The 15683-nt window shown below is 44.9% G+C and overlaps 3 protein-coding genes across 3 annotated transcripts; 2 read left to right on the top strand and 1 right to left on the bottom strand.

Moving 5' to 3' along the window:
* Positions 1-538: 538 nt before the first annotated feature.
* On the top strand, positions 539-5435 carry LOC124693064. The gene is made up of 6 exons (XM_047226517.1): positions 539-843; positions 967-1037; positions 2226-3338; positions 3836-4048; positions 4574-4762; positions 4919-5435. Exons 2-6 carry the CDS (start codon positions 975-977, stop codon positions 4964-4966), a joined length of 1626 nt encoding a protein of 541 aa, XP_047082473.1. The 5' UTR covers positions 539-843; positions 967-974; the 3' UTR covers positions 4967-5435.
* A 1795-nt stretch (positions 5436-7230) lies between these two features.
* LOC124693065 (rRNA-processing protein fcf2-like) lies at positions 7231-9233 on the top strand. Its single transcript, XM_047226518.1, has 5 exons — positions 7231-7500; positions 7573-7633; positions 8192-8266; positions 8374-8489; positions 8859-9233. The coding sequence occupies exons 1-5, from the start codon at positions 7268-7270 to the stop codon at positions 8965-8967; spliced, it is 594 nt and encodes a 197-aa protein (XP_047082474.1). The 5' UTR covers positions 7231-7267; the 3' UTR covers positions 8968-9233.
* Positions 9234-9781: 548 nt separating this feature from the next.
* LOC124693063 lies at positions 9782-14353 on the bottom strand. The gene is made up of 7 exons (XM_047226516.1): positions 13871-14353; positions 13694-13774; positions 13414-13590; positions 12654-12824; positions 11633-11842; positions 11413-11501; positions 9782-10727 (listed from the first exon to the last, which is right to left on the bottom strand). The coding sequence occupies exons 1-7, from the start codon at positions 13965-13967 to the stop codon at positions 10077-10079; spliced, it is 1476 nt and encodes a 491-aa protein (XP_047082472.1). The 5' UTR covers positions 13968-14353; the 3' UTR covers positions 9782-10076.
* Positions 14354-15683: the final 1330 nt, after the last annotated feature.

Raw genomic sequence — 15683 nt, 5'->3', positions numbered from 1 at the left:
AGTTGTAGTCAAGACCGTGGTGGCGCATGTTGGTGGGCGATAGGTTGGGTGGGCTCTTTGGATCGTCCATGGTGGTGTTGGTTGGGGTCAGGAGAAATCCTTGCCGGCTCGTTCGGCATCGATGCGGTGATGCCTACGGGTGCCATCCTTCCTTCCTGAAGGGCATCATGTGAACCTCCCTCCTCACCCCCGTCGTGTACCGGGGGAAACCCTAGGACTTGTCCGGGCAGCAGCGGCGTCGTCGTCGCTTTTCTTGTTGGAGGTGTTGCTTGATATGTGGGCGATCCAGAGTGCTAGGAGCATGGTGGGACTTGTCCGGAGGGCGCAGCGGTGACGACTCATTTTCGTTTTTCCGTCGAGCTGTCGATGACGGCATTTTGTTTCTCTTATCTTTCTTTTTGTGTCTTTTCTTTTGGACTTGATTGTGCTGCTGTTTTTGTGTGCTTGTTGTATCTTGTAGTTGCTATATTAATATAGCGGCCAAAAGCCTATTTCGAGCGTGACCTATCCCAAGATCCGTCAGCAGGGCCGAGCCCTGGTGCATACGACTCGAGGTAACCGAACACCACGCACTCTCCCCCTCGATTCACACTCTTCTTCCTCCTCTCTCGCCTTCTCCCCTTCCCCTCTTTGGCTCTTTCCACGCCCTATCGATTTTCCCTCCAAAAAATCCTCCCGTCCGCCCTCCTCTCCTCCCAATCCCCCCACCACCGCCGCCCGCCGGTAGAACGAGGGAGCGGCCCCGGATTCTTTGCCTCGTCTCGTACTCCGCCGGCGCCCTCTCCTCCTCATCCTCCACCTCCGCTTCGGGCGCTGGACTGGCGGCAGATATCGGGTTCGCCGGTAAGTAAACAAACCATGGATCCCCCCTCGATGGATCGTTCTGCGTGCAGATGAAGGAACCTTTTCATCCGCCTGCATGTATGGCAATATCTTATTCTGCCGGCAATTTTTTCCGTTATGCAGGGAACAGTATGAAAAGTGAAGAAGAGGACACCGATTTTCTTCATGACGCAAACAGGCCTGTAGCGCGTCTGGTATGGGTGTACTTATCTCTTATTCAATCATCATTGCTCGACATCAGAATTTTCTGAACTAGAAATATTTGCTTTACTCCAGTGTCCAGTTACTCAAGCATAATACTCAAGGCAGCTTACTGCCCGACTTTAAATTAGTAAAGCCCTCAGGTTCGGAACACAGGTTTACGGATTACATGCTGCGGCATACAGCTTAGCCAAAGTTTGAGAAAGAAAGCAACTAGAGTGGCCGTAGGGCGTTTGAGGATAGCCCGGACACCCGCAGCCCGCCACCAAGGTCGCTCCTAGGTATCACTTGCCAGCACCTCCGCGTGAGAACGCCTTATCACGAACTTGACTTCACATTTCGGCCGGCCTGGTTTTTTTTCCAGTTTAGTTTAATCCTCCAGAGCCAACTTATTAGGAATATGGTTTAACATTATTTCCGCTTGTTTTTTCGTCAGTTTGAACACTTAGATTCAGGGGCAAAATGCAAATGAACTGTTCATGCATTTGTGTGTGTGTGTGCTTCAGATGTTTAAAAATGAACAGAATTATTGATCACTTGTTCAATAGGTATGTGCTAAGTAAAGTTTGTGTTTTAATAAAGGCATGCAATTTGTGGATAACATGCTCTATGTGAAACCTAATGATTTTGTTCGTCAAGATTTAACAACTTTTTGATCCCTTCTCGGGATTATCAAGCACAGTCTTGGGAGAGCAAGTATGCTGCTGACATTGGGTCACATGTATATTCCAAGGAAGAAATGTCACCACAAAGTGAATATATATGAATATATGGTAGCTAGCAGCCTTACTTTCCTTTATTGAGCTGTTCTTGAGAAAATTCTTCTTTATTGGAAACAAGTCCAGATGCATCAGGGCATGCAATGTCAAGAACAAAAAGCAATGTCTTTAGGGCAAGGGATGACTATCCTACATCATATTCTAGTAGTCCTCACATGAGAAGATCATATCTAGAAGAAGCTAAAGTTGATTTTGCTTAGGTTGTCATCCAGATCATCACTACAAAGGATCGGATCGATCTACTGCCTTCGCAAATTACAATGGTCAATTTATCTATGGACCATTAGTTGTACTTGAATGAAAAATATCTGTATATATTGTTGTGCATCTAGCATATGTAGTAAATGTTAAACCTTTTTGTGTATGGATGTGTTCCTTAATGACAAATTCGCATTGATGCAGATAGTTGATTCGCCCAGAGGGACCCATTGTATGGATGAGACTAATTCATTTTCAAGTCGACGAAGCTTTGAAAATGGGGGGCAGGAGCCTTCACTACCTACAAGACTGTCCTATGGTGATGAGATCCCTTCTCTGTCTAGTCGCAGGTGCAATGGCAATGGGGTGCTTTCACACTCGAGTCAATGGCACTATGGTCCGGAATCCCGGTCACTCTCAACTAGACAAGGTTATGGCGATGAAATCCCTTCTCTATCTAATCAGAAGTTCAATGGCATTTTGCACTCAAATCAGGGGCACTGTAGTGCTGAATTCCCCTCATTCTCAAGTAGACAGAACTATGGTGATGAGATCCCTTCTCTGTCTACTCAAAAGTCTAATGGCATGTCATACTCAAGACAATATCAGCAGTATGGTGCTGACATCCACTCATTCGCAAATAGACAAGGTTATGGCGAGGACATTTCGAAACTATCTCACCATTGGCGCTACCGAGACAAAGTATCTTTGTATTCTGGTCAGAGGTGCCATGAGGCCCATGATGCTGAGGCACGTCAATTATCAAGCTACCAGCAAGGCGCTTCTCGTGGGAGTGTGCACCCAAGAGGCTACCAGAAAGGTACTTCTCGTGGGAGTGGGCGCCCATGTGACAATTTTGTCAATAGTCATGTTAGTAATCAGCAAGTCAAGATGACCACAACCATACATACTGGCACAAGACCACAGGTGGCTAACGGAGCTCTTAACAACACTGACTACTGTCGAAATAGCAAGAAGGAAAACCCATTGGGAACTTCTGAGGATTTAAGGGACCGAGTTTGTGGTCCCCGTGCAAACAAGTTGAACAACGCATCAACACCGACTACGAAGAAAGATATCTTGGGCCCTTTGGTCCGTAGAGACCAATTTAACAGATCGGACTTCTCAGTTCAGTATGAACATGCCAAGTTCTTCATGATAAAGTCATATAGTGAAAATAATATTCATAAAGGTATCAAATACAATGTTTGGGCAAGTACATCATATGGGAACAATAAGCTGGATGCTGCTTTTCATGATGCTCAGGCTTTAACTAAGGAAAAGGGCACAAAATGTCCTGTCTTTCTATTCTTTTCGGTCAGTAAGGATCAAATGAACTTCTTTAATTATTTATCGTTTTCTAGTTTGTAGCAGAAAAAGCATTTAACAACCCTAGTATTTGATGAGTTATATGTTCAAGTGAGATAATTAAGCAAGCATCTCAGTGTGTGATATCCAGTTCCGTTGATGAGATTGTTTTTTTTTAAGTCTTTAGTTAGATTGAGTTGCTACTTACTACTGTGATGTTGATGTGCACTCCACACTTTGTTTTGTTTGTTGATAAATGAATTGACTTCATTATATGAAATATGTAGTACTGTATTCCTTTATCAAATTCAAATTTCCCTGAATTGTGCTCCTAGCTTCTTGCCATCAGCTTAAGCAATGATTTTATCTAAAACAGATGCATTTAATCCACTGGATGCCCTCACTAGATTTGAATGAAACCATCCAAAACTTTGTTCATTGTACTGCTATTTTATCAAACTGGAAAAATTTCAAGACGGGTCATTCCGTAGTATTCCCTGTTTCAGGTTAATACCAGTGGGCAGTTTGTAGGAATGGCTGAGATGCTAGGTCCTGTTGATTTTAAGAAGACCATGGACTTCTGGCAACAAGATAAATGGAATGGCTTTTTCCCTATAGTTTGGCACATTATAAAGGACATTCCGAATCGGCTCTTCAAGCACATCACCCTTGAAAATAATGACAACAGACCTGTTACTTTCAGCCGGGACGCTCAAGAGGTACCATGATTTTTCTTTCTTAATTTGTACTGTAAAATATTTCCAAGGAAGTGAATTATTTGGCTGTTGTATACTTGTATTAGAAAATGTAAAGAAAAGCTAAAATATATCCAAGGAAGCCTCCTACAGTTGCGGTAGTGCTACAACTACTGCCTCTCCAATGCATGGTCACTTATCTCATTCCTCACGTTGTGTTTCTTCCCAAAAACAACATGAGGGAAACTCTAGTAGGGGTGAGATCAAGTAGCGGAATCCTACTAGCACTAAATGGACATATGTTGTATCTTTTGCTATCTTGAACGGATCTTATTCCCTGTATTGCATATCGGTGTGGTGCCTCAGCGGAGATCGGGGCAATCTCACTGCACAGAATCCATTGTTTACATCTGTATGTATTGTCGAATGTCGATATTACCTGATATCAAGTTTATTTCTTGTCATATGCTTCGTTGCAACTTAATTTACTTATTTATTGTCTAGATTTTCTTAATCTTAATCTTACTCTTCTATTCCTTTCTTATGTAGATTAGCCTGCCCCAGGGTCTGGAAGTGTTGAAAATTTTCAAGTCTTATTGCCATGGAACATCAATTCTGGACGATTTTGACTTCTATGAAGGAAATGAAAATACATGCTGTGCACGCAAGGGAATAAATGCAGACTCGTTACATGAAGCTAGACTATCCTATTTCGGAACAGATGACTTGAAATCAATGGTACGTACATCTTATTTAAATCAAAGATATAAAATAACAGCATTTGGTGGATTTTTAGCCTGAAACTGTCTGATTACCATTGTTTACAACGAACCTGAACCCTGCAGCTCCTGTTTTCACCACACATTTTCTCACCATTCCCATTTCCATGTGCAGGGAGACATAGAGGCAAGCATGGAGACTATCAGCCTCCACGAGCCTTGAGACTGATCCAGATGGTTTTGCGCCACATCGCAAAATTCATCGAGGTGCGCGATTGAGCCACAGGTTGAAACGGAAGTTTGATCCAATAAGTGGGCACTATGCAAATTAACAGAAATCTGCTATAGAACGTTTGTACTTTGTATGGATCAGATATATATAGTCCTCAGCAAACACATATATCTAGTGCACCTATAAAGTTTTCCCCCGGAAAACTAGGAGCCTCATACTAGGCGATTAGGGTTCTAGTGGGTTTGGCGACACACGTCGATTCTTCGGCATGGTGCGGTTGGAATCAAGGCAAAGTATAATGGATTCTGCTGTATCTCGGGTGCAAAACCAAAGTGGATGTTTGCGGGGAAGTTACTGTACCCAAAAAAAAAGTTTCATATTCAAACGGTCGCAAGTGCCCTTTGGCCAGCATGGGAAAACCTAGAGGACTGGCAAAAATATGTTTGTGGCGGAATTCGAATCTCGTGTTAGGGCTGGATCACAGTCATCCTCGACGAGTTGTGGAAGGCATGCAACCCTGAGAACTCAAAATTGACAAGCTGCAACTATGAGTTGTATGAGAGCTTAAATATTCACCCTGGTTAACCCCGATTCCTGGCTCGGTCACTAAAATCAATAGTCGTCTCTGGCAGATTTTTCGCGCCATTGCCTGTGTTTGAAGGTGAAGGGGATCCTATTTCACGCTTGACGCGGATGCAAACGCGTCGAAGCTCGCGCGGAAGCCATCATGGGTCATGGCCCACCACCCGGTCGCCCTTCATCTTCCTCCCACCTCCATCGCGGTTGTCTTCTTTATGCTCTCTCCACAACAACAACCCCACCCCTCCCCCTCGCGCCGGTGAAACTGCTAGCTGTCGTCACACGCGGCCGATGGTGCTCCCGCCTCGCCGCCCCGCCCTGCGCGAGTCGTCGCCTCCGCCGGTCCTCCACCACCCCGGAACTCCCTCGAACCCACCCCACCTCCCCCGTCTCTAGCGACCCCCTGCACCCGAAACCCTAAGGATCAATGTCGGTGAGCCACCGCACACGAACCCAAACCCCATTCCTCACCTCTGCCAACAACGTCGTAGCCAGCCAAGTCGTCCCCGTCGGGTCGTCGTCTTCTTCATCTCCATTTCGTTCGCTACTTAACGAGCCAGGCCTAGGCACTCATTGTGGGTACACATCAAGTCAATATCATTTGCATGAAGCATCAAATAGATATTGCCGAAGGGCGTACTTCGAGGGACACATAATACGGCCCATTTCTGACTAAAAACCTCAGTGGCCCATTAAACTCCCATTATAGCCCAGTAGGAAGACCTTCCATGCCACGGCCCAAAACCCCCGACATCGAGGACTCCTAAGCCCTACTTCCCGGCGGATCCTAAACACCGACCAGGTCGGTGTATAGCGTCCTGCCGCACACCCTGGTCGGGTATAGGGCCCGGCCCATTTCCATTTTTTTTATTTTGTGTTTATTCTTTTTCTTTCTTTTTCTTTTATGCTTTCTTTCTCCTTTTTTTCAAATTCCTAAAAAGTTCAACTTTTAAAATGTTTAAATTTAAAAAATGTTCAAATTTGAAAACGGTCCAAACTTTAAAATTGTTCAAAATTTGAAAAATGTTCAAATTTTAAAAAATGTTCAAATTCGAAAAAATATTATTATTTTGGGGAAAAATGAATTTTTTCAAATTTGGTAATTTTCATATTAAAAAAAGTTCATATTTTGAAAAATGTCAATTTTGGATTTTTAAAATTTTAAAAAATATATTCATACTCGAAAATTTATTCAAATTCAAAAAATATTCAAATTTGAAAATATTCAAATGCAGAAAATTTTTATACATAAAAATATTAAAATTTTGTGAAACAAATATTTTTTCCAATTTTTTTAAAATGTTTAGATTCGAAACTTTTTGAAATTCCAAAAATGTTCAAATTTTGAAAAGTAAATTTAAAAATCAAAATCTGAATATTTTTCGAATTTCAGAAAAAATTGAATCTGAACATTTTCCAAAATTTTGTTCTGTCTTGAAACGACTGAATCAGTAGGGAAACACTCTATGAGGGTCACTTGACGCAGCGAAACGAAATGAAGGCAAGGGCGCATCGAATTAGCAGGAAACCAAAAACGCACGCAGCCCAAACGCAGAGAACGACTCTGGGCCAAGCCCACTTACGGTCGGTGTACTCCCCCTCCCTCGTCGCAGTCCCCCTCCCCCTGCACCCGCGCCGCCTTTCCTCCTCTCCCCTGCACCGCCGCCGCCTAACCCAACGAAGCTACCCGATCTTACAGGCAGCGGGAGAGAGATGACGGAGGCGGCGGCAGCGCCGATCGGCCTGTCGTGGGCGCCCAAGGTCCCCTCCCTGCCGGCGGCCTGCAGCAGCAAGGGCGCGGCGCCGGCCTCGAGCATCGACGCGCAGGGGAGCCTCTGGAAGCCCCGCAACGAGCTCGTGGGCGGGCTCTTCGTGCCGCCCAGGGACCCGAGGAAGGTCAACAAGATGGCCAGGAAGAACGTCAAGGACACCACCGGCAAGGGCTGGTGAGTTGGAAACTCAGAGTCTACTTAATGCTGTTGGTTCCTTGTATGGGTGCTTACGGGTTCCGTTTGCAGGTTCGACATGCCTGCGCCCACCATCACGCCCGAGCTCAAGAAAGACCTGGAGATTTTGCAGGTATGGTGTTGCACTTGGGTGAATTGTTCTCAGTGGTAGGAGTACTTTTGTGTGTGGCTGCTGGCAGCATTATGTAACTTTGGAAAATAGAAACTACCTGTTTAATTGAGCATTTAGGAACTGAATCCATGATGGTCAAGCATAAGCCGTTTGATAAGCGTGTACTAGAATGTAGAGCATGCCTACCCATGGATTTTTCCTTTGCTTGTGTGTTGTTCTCAGGGTAATACTAGGTTTCCCCTGCACAAAATACAAGTGTCCTCCTTTTGTTTGGTCTCAGTAGCTGAGAATATAGCTATTGAGCAAGCATGAATGGTTTCGTGAACACTTAGTAGTTAGTACCATCCATATTTTGATTGTCAACATGTACTGTCTTTGGAGGCTTATATGTTAGTACCACAATCTGCTCTAACTGTGTTAATTCTAAGAAGACCAGAGTATTGGGAGTTAAAATGCAATTTAAATGTTGAACTACAATGACGACGGGGCCACCTCTTTGTTCCTAGTGTTTATGTTTTTGGTGGTTTAACCACAATATGCTCGGCGTATGTTTTTCAGCTGAGGCATGTACTGGACCCTAAAAGGCATTTCAAGAGATCTGGTAAATCCAAGGCCCTACCCAAGTATTTCCAAGTAAGTTATCAAATCACAAAGATTTGTTAATTATTTTAGGCATCTCACCCTGTTGAAAACTTGTGAATATTCATCAGTAGTTAATATGCTGAATATTATTGGTTCAGGTGGGAACAGTTATTGCGCCTGCGTCTGAGTTCTACTCAGGTAGGCTCACAAAGAGTGATCAGAAGACAAACTTGGTCGATGAGATATTATCTGACCCAAAACTGAAGAACTACAGGTAAGCCCATCCTTTTACCAATGAAGTGATACTGGAGGCTCAGTACAAGTTTTTTTATGTTTTAGTTGCATATATGGTGGATCAAAGGATTGCATGAGTAAGTTGGTTATACAACAACAGAACCATATTGTAAAATAGACAGAGCCTTTCCTTTGTTTGGAGTTTGGTTTTGACGCAGCATCCATTGCATGAATCACTGTCCGGTTCTGTCTGTAACATGTCGAAGTAGATCCTGACCAAGAATAGAACAAAAATGTACTTATGTGCTTTGATTAATAAATTACTAAAGAACTTGGCAGATAATGTATCTTTTCACATTTAACTAAGCATTCCTGAAACTGAATGCCATCACTCTCTGTCAAAATGCAGGATGCGCAAGGTAAGGGAAATTCAGGAGACCCGGACGCCAGGAGGCAACCAGAAGTGGAAGAACAAGGGCAGGCAAACATTTAAAAGGGCCAAGGATAGGCGGAAATGAGATAGGTGTGGTCTGTCGTCCCTGTTCTGCACCAATGAAGAACTGGGGAATGGTGCCATTCATATTTCTGCTACTAGTGCTTTCCTCAGTTTTGCGTTGTAGCTGTGACTCCAGTGTGATGTGGTGATCTCTTTGTAATAGAAGACAGCATTTCCATTCCTATATGTAAGCAGGTGCTGAACGTGAGAACCGTTTCTTCGCTCATTTTCTAGTAACAAGATCTGAGTTTGCGAATTTTGGGAGATTATCCAAGCATATTTCCTGAATGAACTCTAGCCATGTATATTTCTCATAGTCATCTGAATTTGAGGTTGGAATGATGCTTTACCTACCTCAGTAATATAACTCAACTACGTATTTCCAGCAATACATTCTGGATTCCGGAATAGTTTCATTAGCCAGGAAAGTGGTAAGTTTATCTGTAAATAAAGACCCGTGTGCTTAACATTGGGCATCATAATCTCCATCCTGGACCTGGAGATAATTGCTGGACGGTGTCATGGATGAAATGATGGAAACAAACAAGCACAGAACTGTTGATGTAGGGCGCCGGGGAGGGCCAGCGTATGTTCTGTGTCAATCTGTTGCCTGGGTTCGGGTACACACCACTTGTCCCTTTGCCCAGCGCCAGTGGCGAATGCTGATGGACACAAAGCAAACCTCAGGAGGTGCCCACCGCTCCCTGGAGTCCCTGCCCCATCAGCAAATCACCGTTGCTTGTCTGCCATGCCACCCATGAGCACCTCACGGCACATGTTCTAGCACAGTGCATCCAACAACGTCGATCAGTGCGAGATATCATCTGCCCAACGAATTCAGGACCAACACATCAAACCAGAATTCATTTACATACATACATAATCTATCTCTTAGTATATATATTACTAGTCAAAGTTCACGATATTCTTCTAGCAAAAACCCAGCTTTTCCATCAACGGTTCAACCCGGAGAACAGGTACTACATTTCTCTTCCTCTCTTCAGTCTTTCACTTGTCATAACCTTACATGTAGACATGGAGTACAACATGGGCGGCAGAACAGCAGTAAATCTAATCATGTAGCTGGCAAAAAAAGAGCACCCGATCCTCTACCGGACACCGTTGTGGTTCTCACCCCATGTAACCGCTGCGGTACCGCAGCCCATTCTGCTCATAGACCGCATCACTGAAGCTGGCGCGGCGAGCACCATCCCCCTCCTGCTGCACAGCCCCAAACACGATCTCGTTGGTCGCCTCGCAGCTCGGCTCATAGAAGGTCTGTGGTCCAAGGGAGTACTGCCTGTTGTGCTGCAGGTACTGCTGGTGGTGCACCTGCTGCTGCTGAGGTGATTCTCCATTCCAGCCGCTGTATTGGGTAGCCCGGCCGTCTTGCCGGATGCGGTGGATCTTCTCTGGCTCCTTCGACATGAACGCGTAGTTCTTGCGAGGGGTCGGCGTCCTTGAGTCCAGCGCTGGAGGTGTCTCATCGCGCGGGATGGCGTAGCTCTCTTGTACTGGCCAGGAGCTTGCTCTGCCCTGCTGGTAATGGTGCATGTTGACACGCTTCTTCCTGGAAAATGCTGCACCGACGATCTCCACGATGGATGATTTGGCTCCTCCGATCAGCTTGCCGATTGAGGTGAAGAACCCCTCTTCAGCTTCTTGCTTCTCGGATTCTTCCTCTGTTGGGATTAGCGGGGGTCGAAGGGAAGGCTTTAGTGGCTTCTGAATCTGGTACGGAGGGATGCTTGCGATGCTGGCTTTTGGTTGAATCTGGGGTTCCTACAAGGGAAAAAAATTCATTCAAACAGTGTTGTCTCCAAATTTACTACAACAAGATCCCTATCAAAACCAATTACTGCAACAAGAATGCACATAACAAGACATAACTTTGAAGTTAGCCATAAGGAGAAGGACAGCACAGACTTACATAAATATGCTATCTATTGTGTTAATTTTTGAAGATATTTCATACTGGATTATCATGGCAGAATAAACAAACTGGATGTTTATGCAACTTTCATGTGCCCCACCCTAGTTAATCAGATGAAGCTTCTGATCAAGATTGGGCGATCCAAATATGTACAAGCACTGTGATAAGTAAAAGCTTCCATTCTGAATTACGTTAACTGGAATGGTAATTAGGACTGAACTTCCCAATAGTAAGTTATTTCACCCACCAATTTCAGCTAGAATCATGTTACTAGTGCACTAGCTATCCCACAAGCTGGTAAATGAGGGCTATGTGTGGGCATAGTAAGGAAGCAGGCTGGGGCCAATGAATGATGAAAATCAGTACCAGGAGTGACAAAAGACTGATGGCAACATATTCATGTGCTGGCCTGCTGGGGTACAGCAGGCCCATGGTCCATTGTAGCCCTTGCCTTATTTGCTAACTCTGCCAATCTGGCAGGGAGTGCACGTCATGTTTTTTTCCTCACAAACAAAGAAAACAGTGAATACTTACATCTTCTGTTGATACCATCCCCAAAACCCTGCGTTGGAGCAATGCAAGCATGTAGCCGAAGAAAGCAGCAGCAAGAAGAAGAGCTACTCCTGTAAGGATACAACTTTAAGTAATTAGCTATACTGTACAGAGGTTAAAAGGTTAACTTAGGTAGTAATAGTTGCACCAACATCAAGTTATTCAGGTCACATAATAATTGTACAATATCGGTTAACTATACCTAGAGGAACACCAGCTTCATACTGATACACACAGTCATCAAAGTTGAGCGGAATCTCTCGAATAGCTTGGTTTCCTCTGTCAATCACCAGAAGGGAGCAACTACTGGCAATGTAACGGACTTCAAAATCAGTAGAAAATTTTGCATCGCCACTTTGTCCATCAACATGCCCTCCTCTGCTTGATTTCCCTCCAGCAATCGTTGTAACCCCTAAATGTCAAACACAATATGTCAAGCACTTGTTTAGAAAAAAATAGTAGATAGGAAGAGGTATGCATAAGGATGGGAGAGCACGTAGATTGAATTTAACTACAACGAAACTCAGTTAATTTAAATATTGTAATACAATTATGCATTTTACTGCCCTCGTCTGTACTTAGCTACCTCCACGTATAAAATGGTGGACTATAAGATTAGATGAATGGGCAGAGTTGAGGCACACACTTACAATGCAATACACAAATGTTTAGGGCACACAGTTACAATGCAATACACAAAGATGAGGGAGTATTAACAATGCAGAGTAAAAGTGTTAAGCAGGAATCATTCGTTATTATGAAATAGATGAGCTAGCAACTTAATCAAGTTAGAAGAGCAGAAGGGTTTTCTCTACTACTTTTCCTATGCAGCTTCAGAACATTATAATGTTAAAAAATAGCCTGGCTTGAATACAAAAGAGCAGTCACGAACTTGTGGTGCACTCTATCATTTCTTGTCTCACTGTTGTGATTCTCTGTGGTAACAATTAAGCAAAATCATTTTCTCTGTTCCTTTCCTGGAAATCAAGTGATATGTATGCAAAGATCTTCCATGAAGTTTTTAAGAAGCATACTTTGGTCATCACGATGACTTCTAGAGATCACTCTAAGCAAATTTACTCAAGCTTGGTACATAACCTTTGACAATTTTTTATGCCAGGTGAGTAACGCATGGTGTAGAACAAAAGCCAAAAGGCAGACATAGGATGCTCAAGAAACAGACAAAACCATGTGCATATACCCCACTAGACATTTTAGCTTACCTGTATCACTGATCTTTCTAACAGCCATGTTCATAGCATCAGCCACGTAAATGTTACCCCTTCCGTCCACCGTAAATCCCTTTGGATGGTTCATCTTCGCCTCTCGCAGCCTCCCATCAATATGACCAGGAATTCCTTCTGGTGAACCAGCAACAAGCTTGGGTCTGCTATCTGCATTGTTCAGCCCAGTACCACAATATGAAACAAGGTCTAATATAGATCAAAAATCATTTGTTGCTCAAAACATGGATAGCCATGTCATCATCACCTTACGGAAAACGTACAGATTAAAAAGGTAGATCACAGGGCAACAGGGTAAAGCTGTATTAGGTCTATAGGAAAATTATCATATGGAAGTCTAGATATCATCATGCCAAGTTGTCCTTGCCAATGCTATAGTACATTATATCATCAACTTGAAAAGATTAGTACTAGCATTAGCCTTTCAAGTAAGACCCAATTGCTCACTTTTGCAAGTGTGAATTACCGCTGTTGATTGTGCATCGAGCAGAACTAACCAGGTTACAAGAATAGATGAAAAACATCGCAATTAGAGAATTAGGAACTGCTAACTAACAAATACATCGCAATCAAGAGCTAGGCCAGACCAAAATTCATGACTCCAACCAACCCGCAGCATAAGCAGTTCAGCACCAACCCCCACCAATCAGCTGGCAGACATCTGGTTAGCAGAATCCCAGTAGGCACTAACGCTAGCACAAACACGGCCAAATCTAGGCAGAAAGAAAGGGGGACTCACATCGGGACAGCGGGAGCGCGATCCTGTAGATGTTGCTGTTCATGGAGTCCATGACGAGCAGCTCGCCGCCCTGGGTGACCTCCACGGCGTAGGGCTCGATCCCCAGCTTGCTGCCGTCGAAGACCGTCTCCACGGTGTACCCGCCCTCGTACTTCACCATCGACTTGGCTCCGCTCGCTGCTCCCCACCAATAGAGAGAAAGACAGCATTGTTTCAGGAAAACCCGGATCAAGAAATCTGGAAAAAAACGCTACGGTACAAGAGGGATTTCAGCAATCACCTGTCTTGGCCGTGGATTTGAGCGACCAGAGCCGCTTCATCACCGCCGACGCCGCATTGGAGAGGAACCCGGTCACCACCTCTGCAACGGCGGGGGAACACTCGTCAGAAACGCCGAATCGAACCGAATCGAATCAAGAAACGCGGAAGGGCCGGAGAGCAAGAACGCGGAGCTCACTTTGGGGGTACGACGACGCGTCGGCGGGAGGGGCGAAGGCGCCGAGGAGGAGCGTGGCCACCAGCAGCGCCGAGACGGCCCTCGCCCTGGCACCCATTGGATAACCCCCAGTTCCCGACAGCGCGTAGCCAAGAAGCGGCGGGGAAGGTTGTACCGGCGGCGGGATTCGGTTCAGTGGGAGCGGGAGGCGGGCATTTGGGGGAGGACAAAAGCAAGGCAGAGTCTCAGATCGAGGAGGGGGAAACCACCAAGAATCCGAGCTTTTCTTGCGGGGAGAGAGATTAAAAAGGAGGCGGGCGGCGGAGGAAGAGACAAGATAGGCGCTGTTCGACTGGCTGCTGCTGCTGCTATCGCCACTCCACTGGCCTTCTTGCCCTGCGCTTCGCTCTACGGAATTTCTGGCTGGGGTTTAGGGGGAGTGACGGCGACGAGAGAGAGAGTGAGAGCGTAGAGTGGAGTGGTTCACGTGCAGAGAGAGTGTGATGTAGCTGTAGGTGGTGTTCATCCGCCATTCCGGCGTCTGCTTTAAATCCGTCGCCGCCTTTTCATTAGTAGAGGAATCTGGGAAAAAAGACAACTTTTTTGTTTAGTAAAGGGACCGAACATGAGGCGTTAAATCATGGCTTTTTTAGTATAACTCGAGTGTTAAATCATGCTAAGACTTGTCTTGTGTCATGGAATCAATTTATTTATTTTTAATAGTCATCTGTATTATGGGTGGAGAATTGGAGATGCTTTCAGATAGGTGTGAAAACGAGACCCAAATATTCTGCTCTGGCCAAGAAAAAGCATAGCAATGCTCGTCTGCCCCGTAAAAAAAAACTATAGCAATGATCTTTTTCAACGTAAAGGGCAATGTACAGTGGTTGAGGGAACGGTCTTATCTTCGGTATTGCATATGTTCATTCTTTTACAGTGTTTAATATATTTATGAACGGAGGGAGTATATTGGATTTTTTACATCCGTCTTCTTTTATGATAAAAAGAATACATAAATGAATGTGCCATCAGTTTCGTACCTCCGGTTACAACAAAGGCGAATCAACGGTTCTATCAGGGCGACCGCAGTAATATACGTTGGGAGTACCTCTTTCCCAACAACAGTCCCAATAGGTTCATTTGGAAAACGATGAATACACAAATTTAAAGGAAATGGATGAATTTCATTTAACTTTTTTAGGACATTTTACATAATTGAGTGAAATTTAAATACACATGAGATCTACTTGTCATTGCCGCTGTTGTACAGGACATTCGCTTCTATCTTCTTCGCCTACGCTGCTTCCCTTGCCGCGTTCTCCTAGCTCCTCCTGGCATACTTCTCCGTCGACGCTGCTTTGTGCGCTTACTAGTAAGCCTCCACCATGGCCACGTCAGCAACCTCTCTAGTGGTGGTGTTTGCCGTCCTCCAGGCTTCCGGCTCCACGATAGCCTGCCGCTCGGTGGACGTGAGCTTGCGGCCGGCCTCCCCAGTTGTCGATCTAAGATGAAGAATGGTGGAGGTCAACCAATGAATCCAAGATCTAGATTCAATGCGGTTTCCCTCACTTAGAACATCTCTAGCAGATACCCCCTCTGGCACGCAACCGAAAAAATAACTGCTAGTATGCGGTACCATGTGTAGATCACGTCATGAACACAAACCGGAAAAACCCGAGAGGCCAAAAGTTTTCTTGCAGCAATAGACCATCACTACGGGAGATTCGTGTTCGCGAAGGAACACAGGTATCACCGAACCCCAAAGGTTCGAACACAGGGGATTCAGAAGGACGCCGGTGAACTCCCGACGTCGGTACTGCTGCAATGAACACGG

Source organism: Lolium rigidum, chromosome 2 (genome assembly GCF_022539505.1).
Source record: "Lolium rigidum isolate FL_2022 chromosome 2, APGP_CSIRO_Lrig_0.1, whole genome shotgun sequence".
In the NCBI taxonomy this organism is placed as follows: Eukaryota; Viridiplantae; Streptophyta; class Magnoliopsida; order Poales; family Poaceae; genus Lolium; species Lolium rigidum.
The sequence above is the reverse complement of the archived record's forward strand: the minus strand, read 5'-3'. Positions and strand labels throughout refer to the sequence as shown.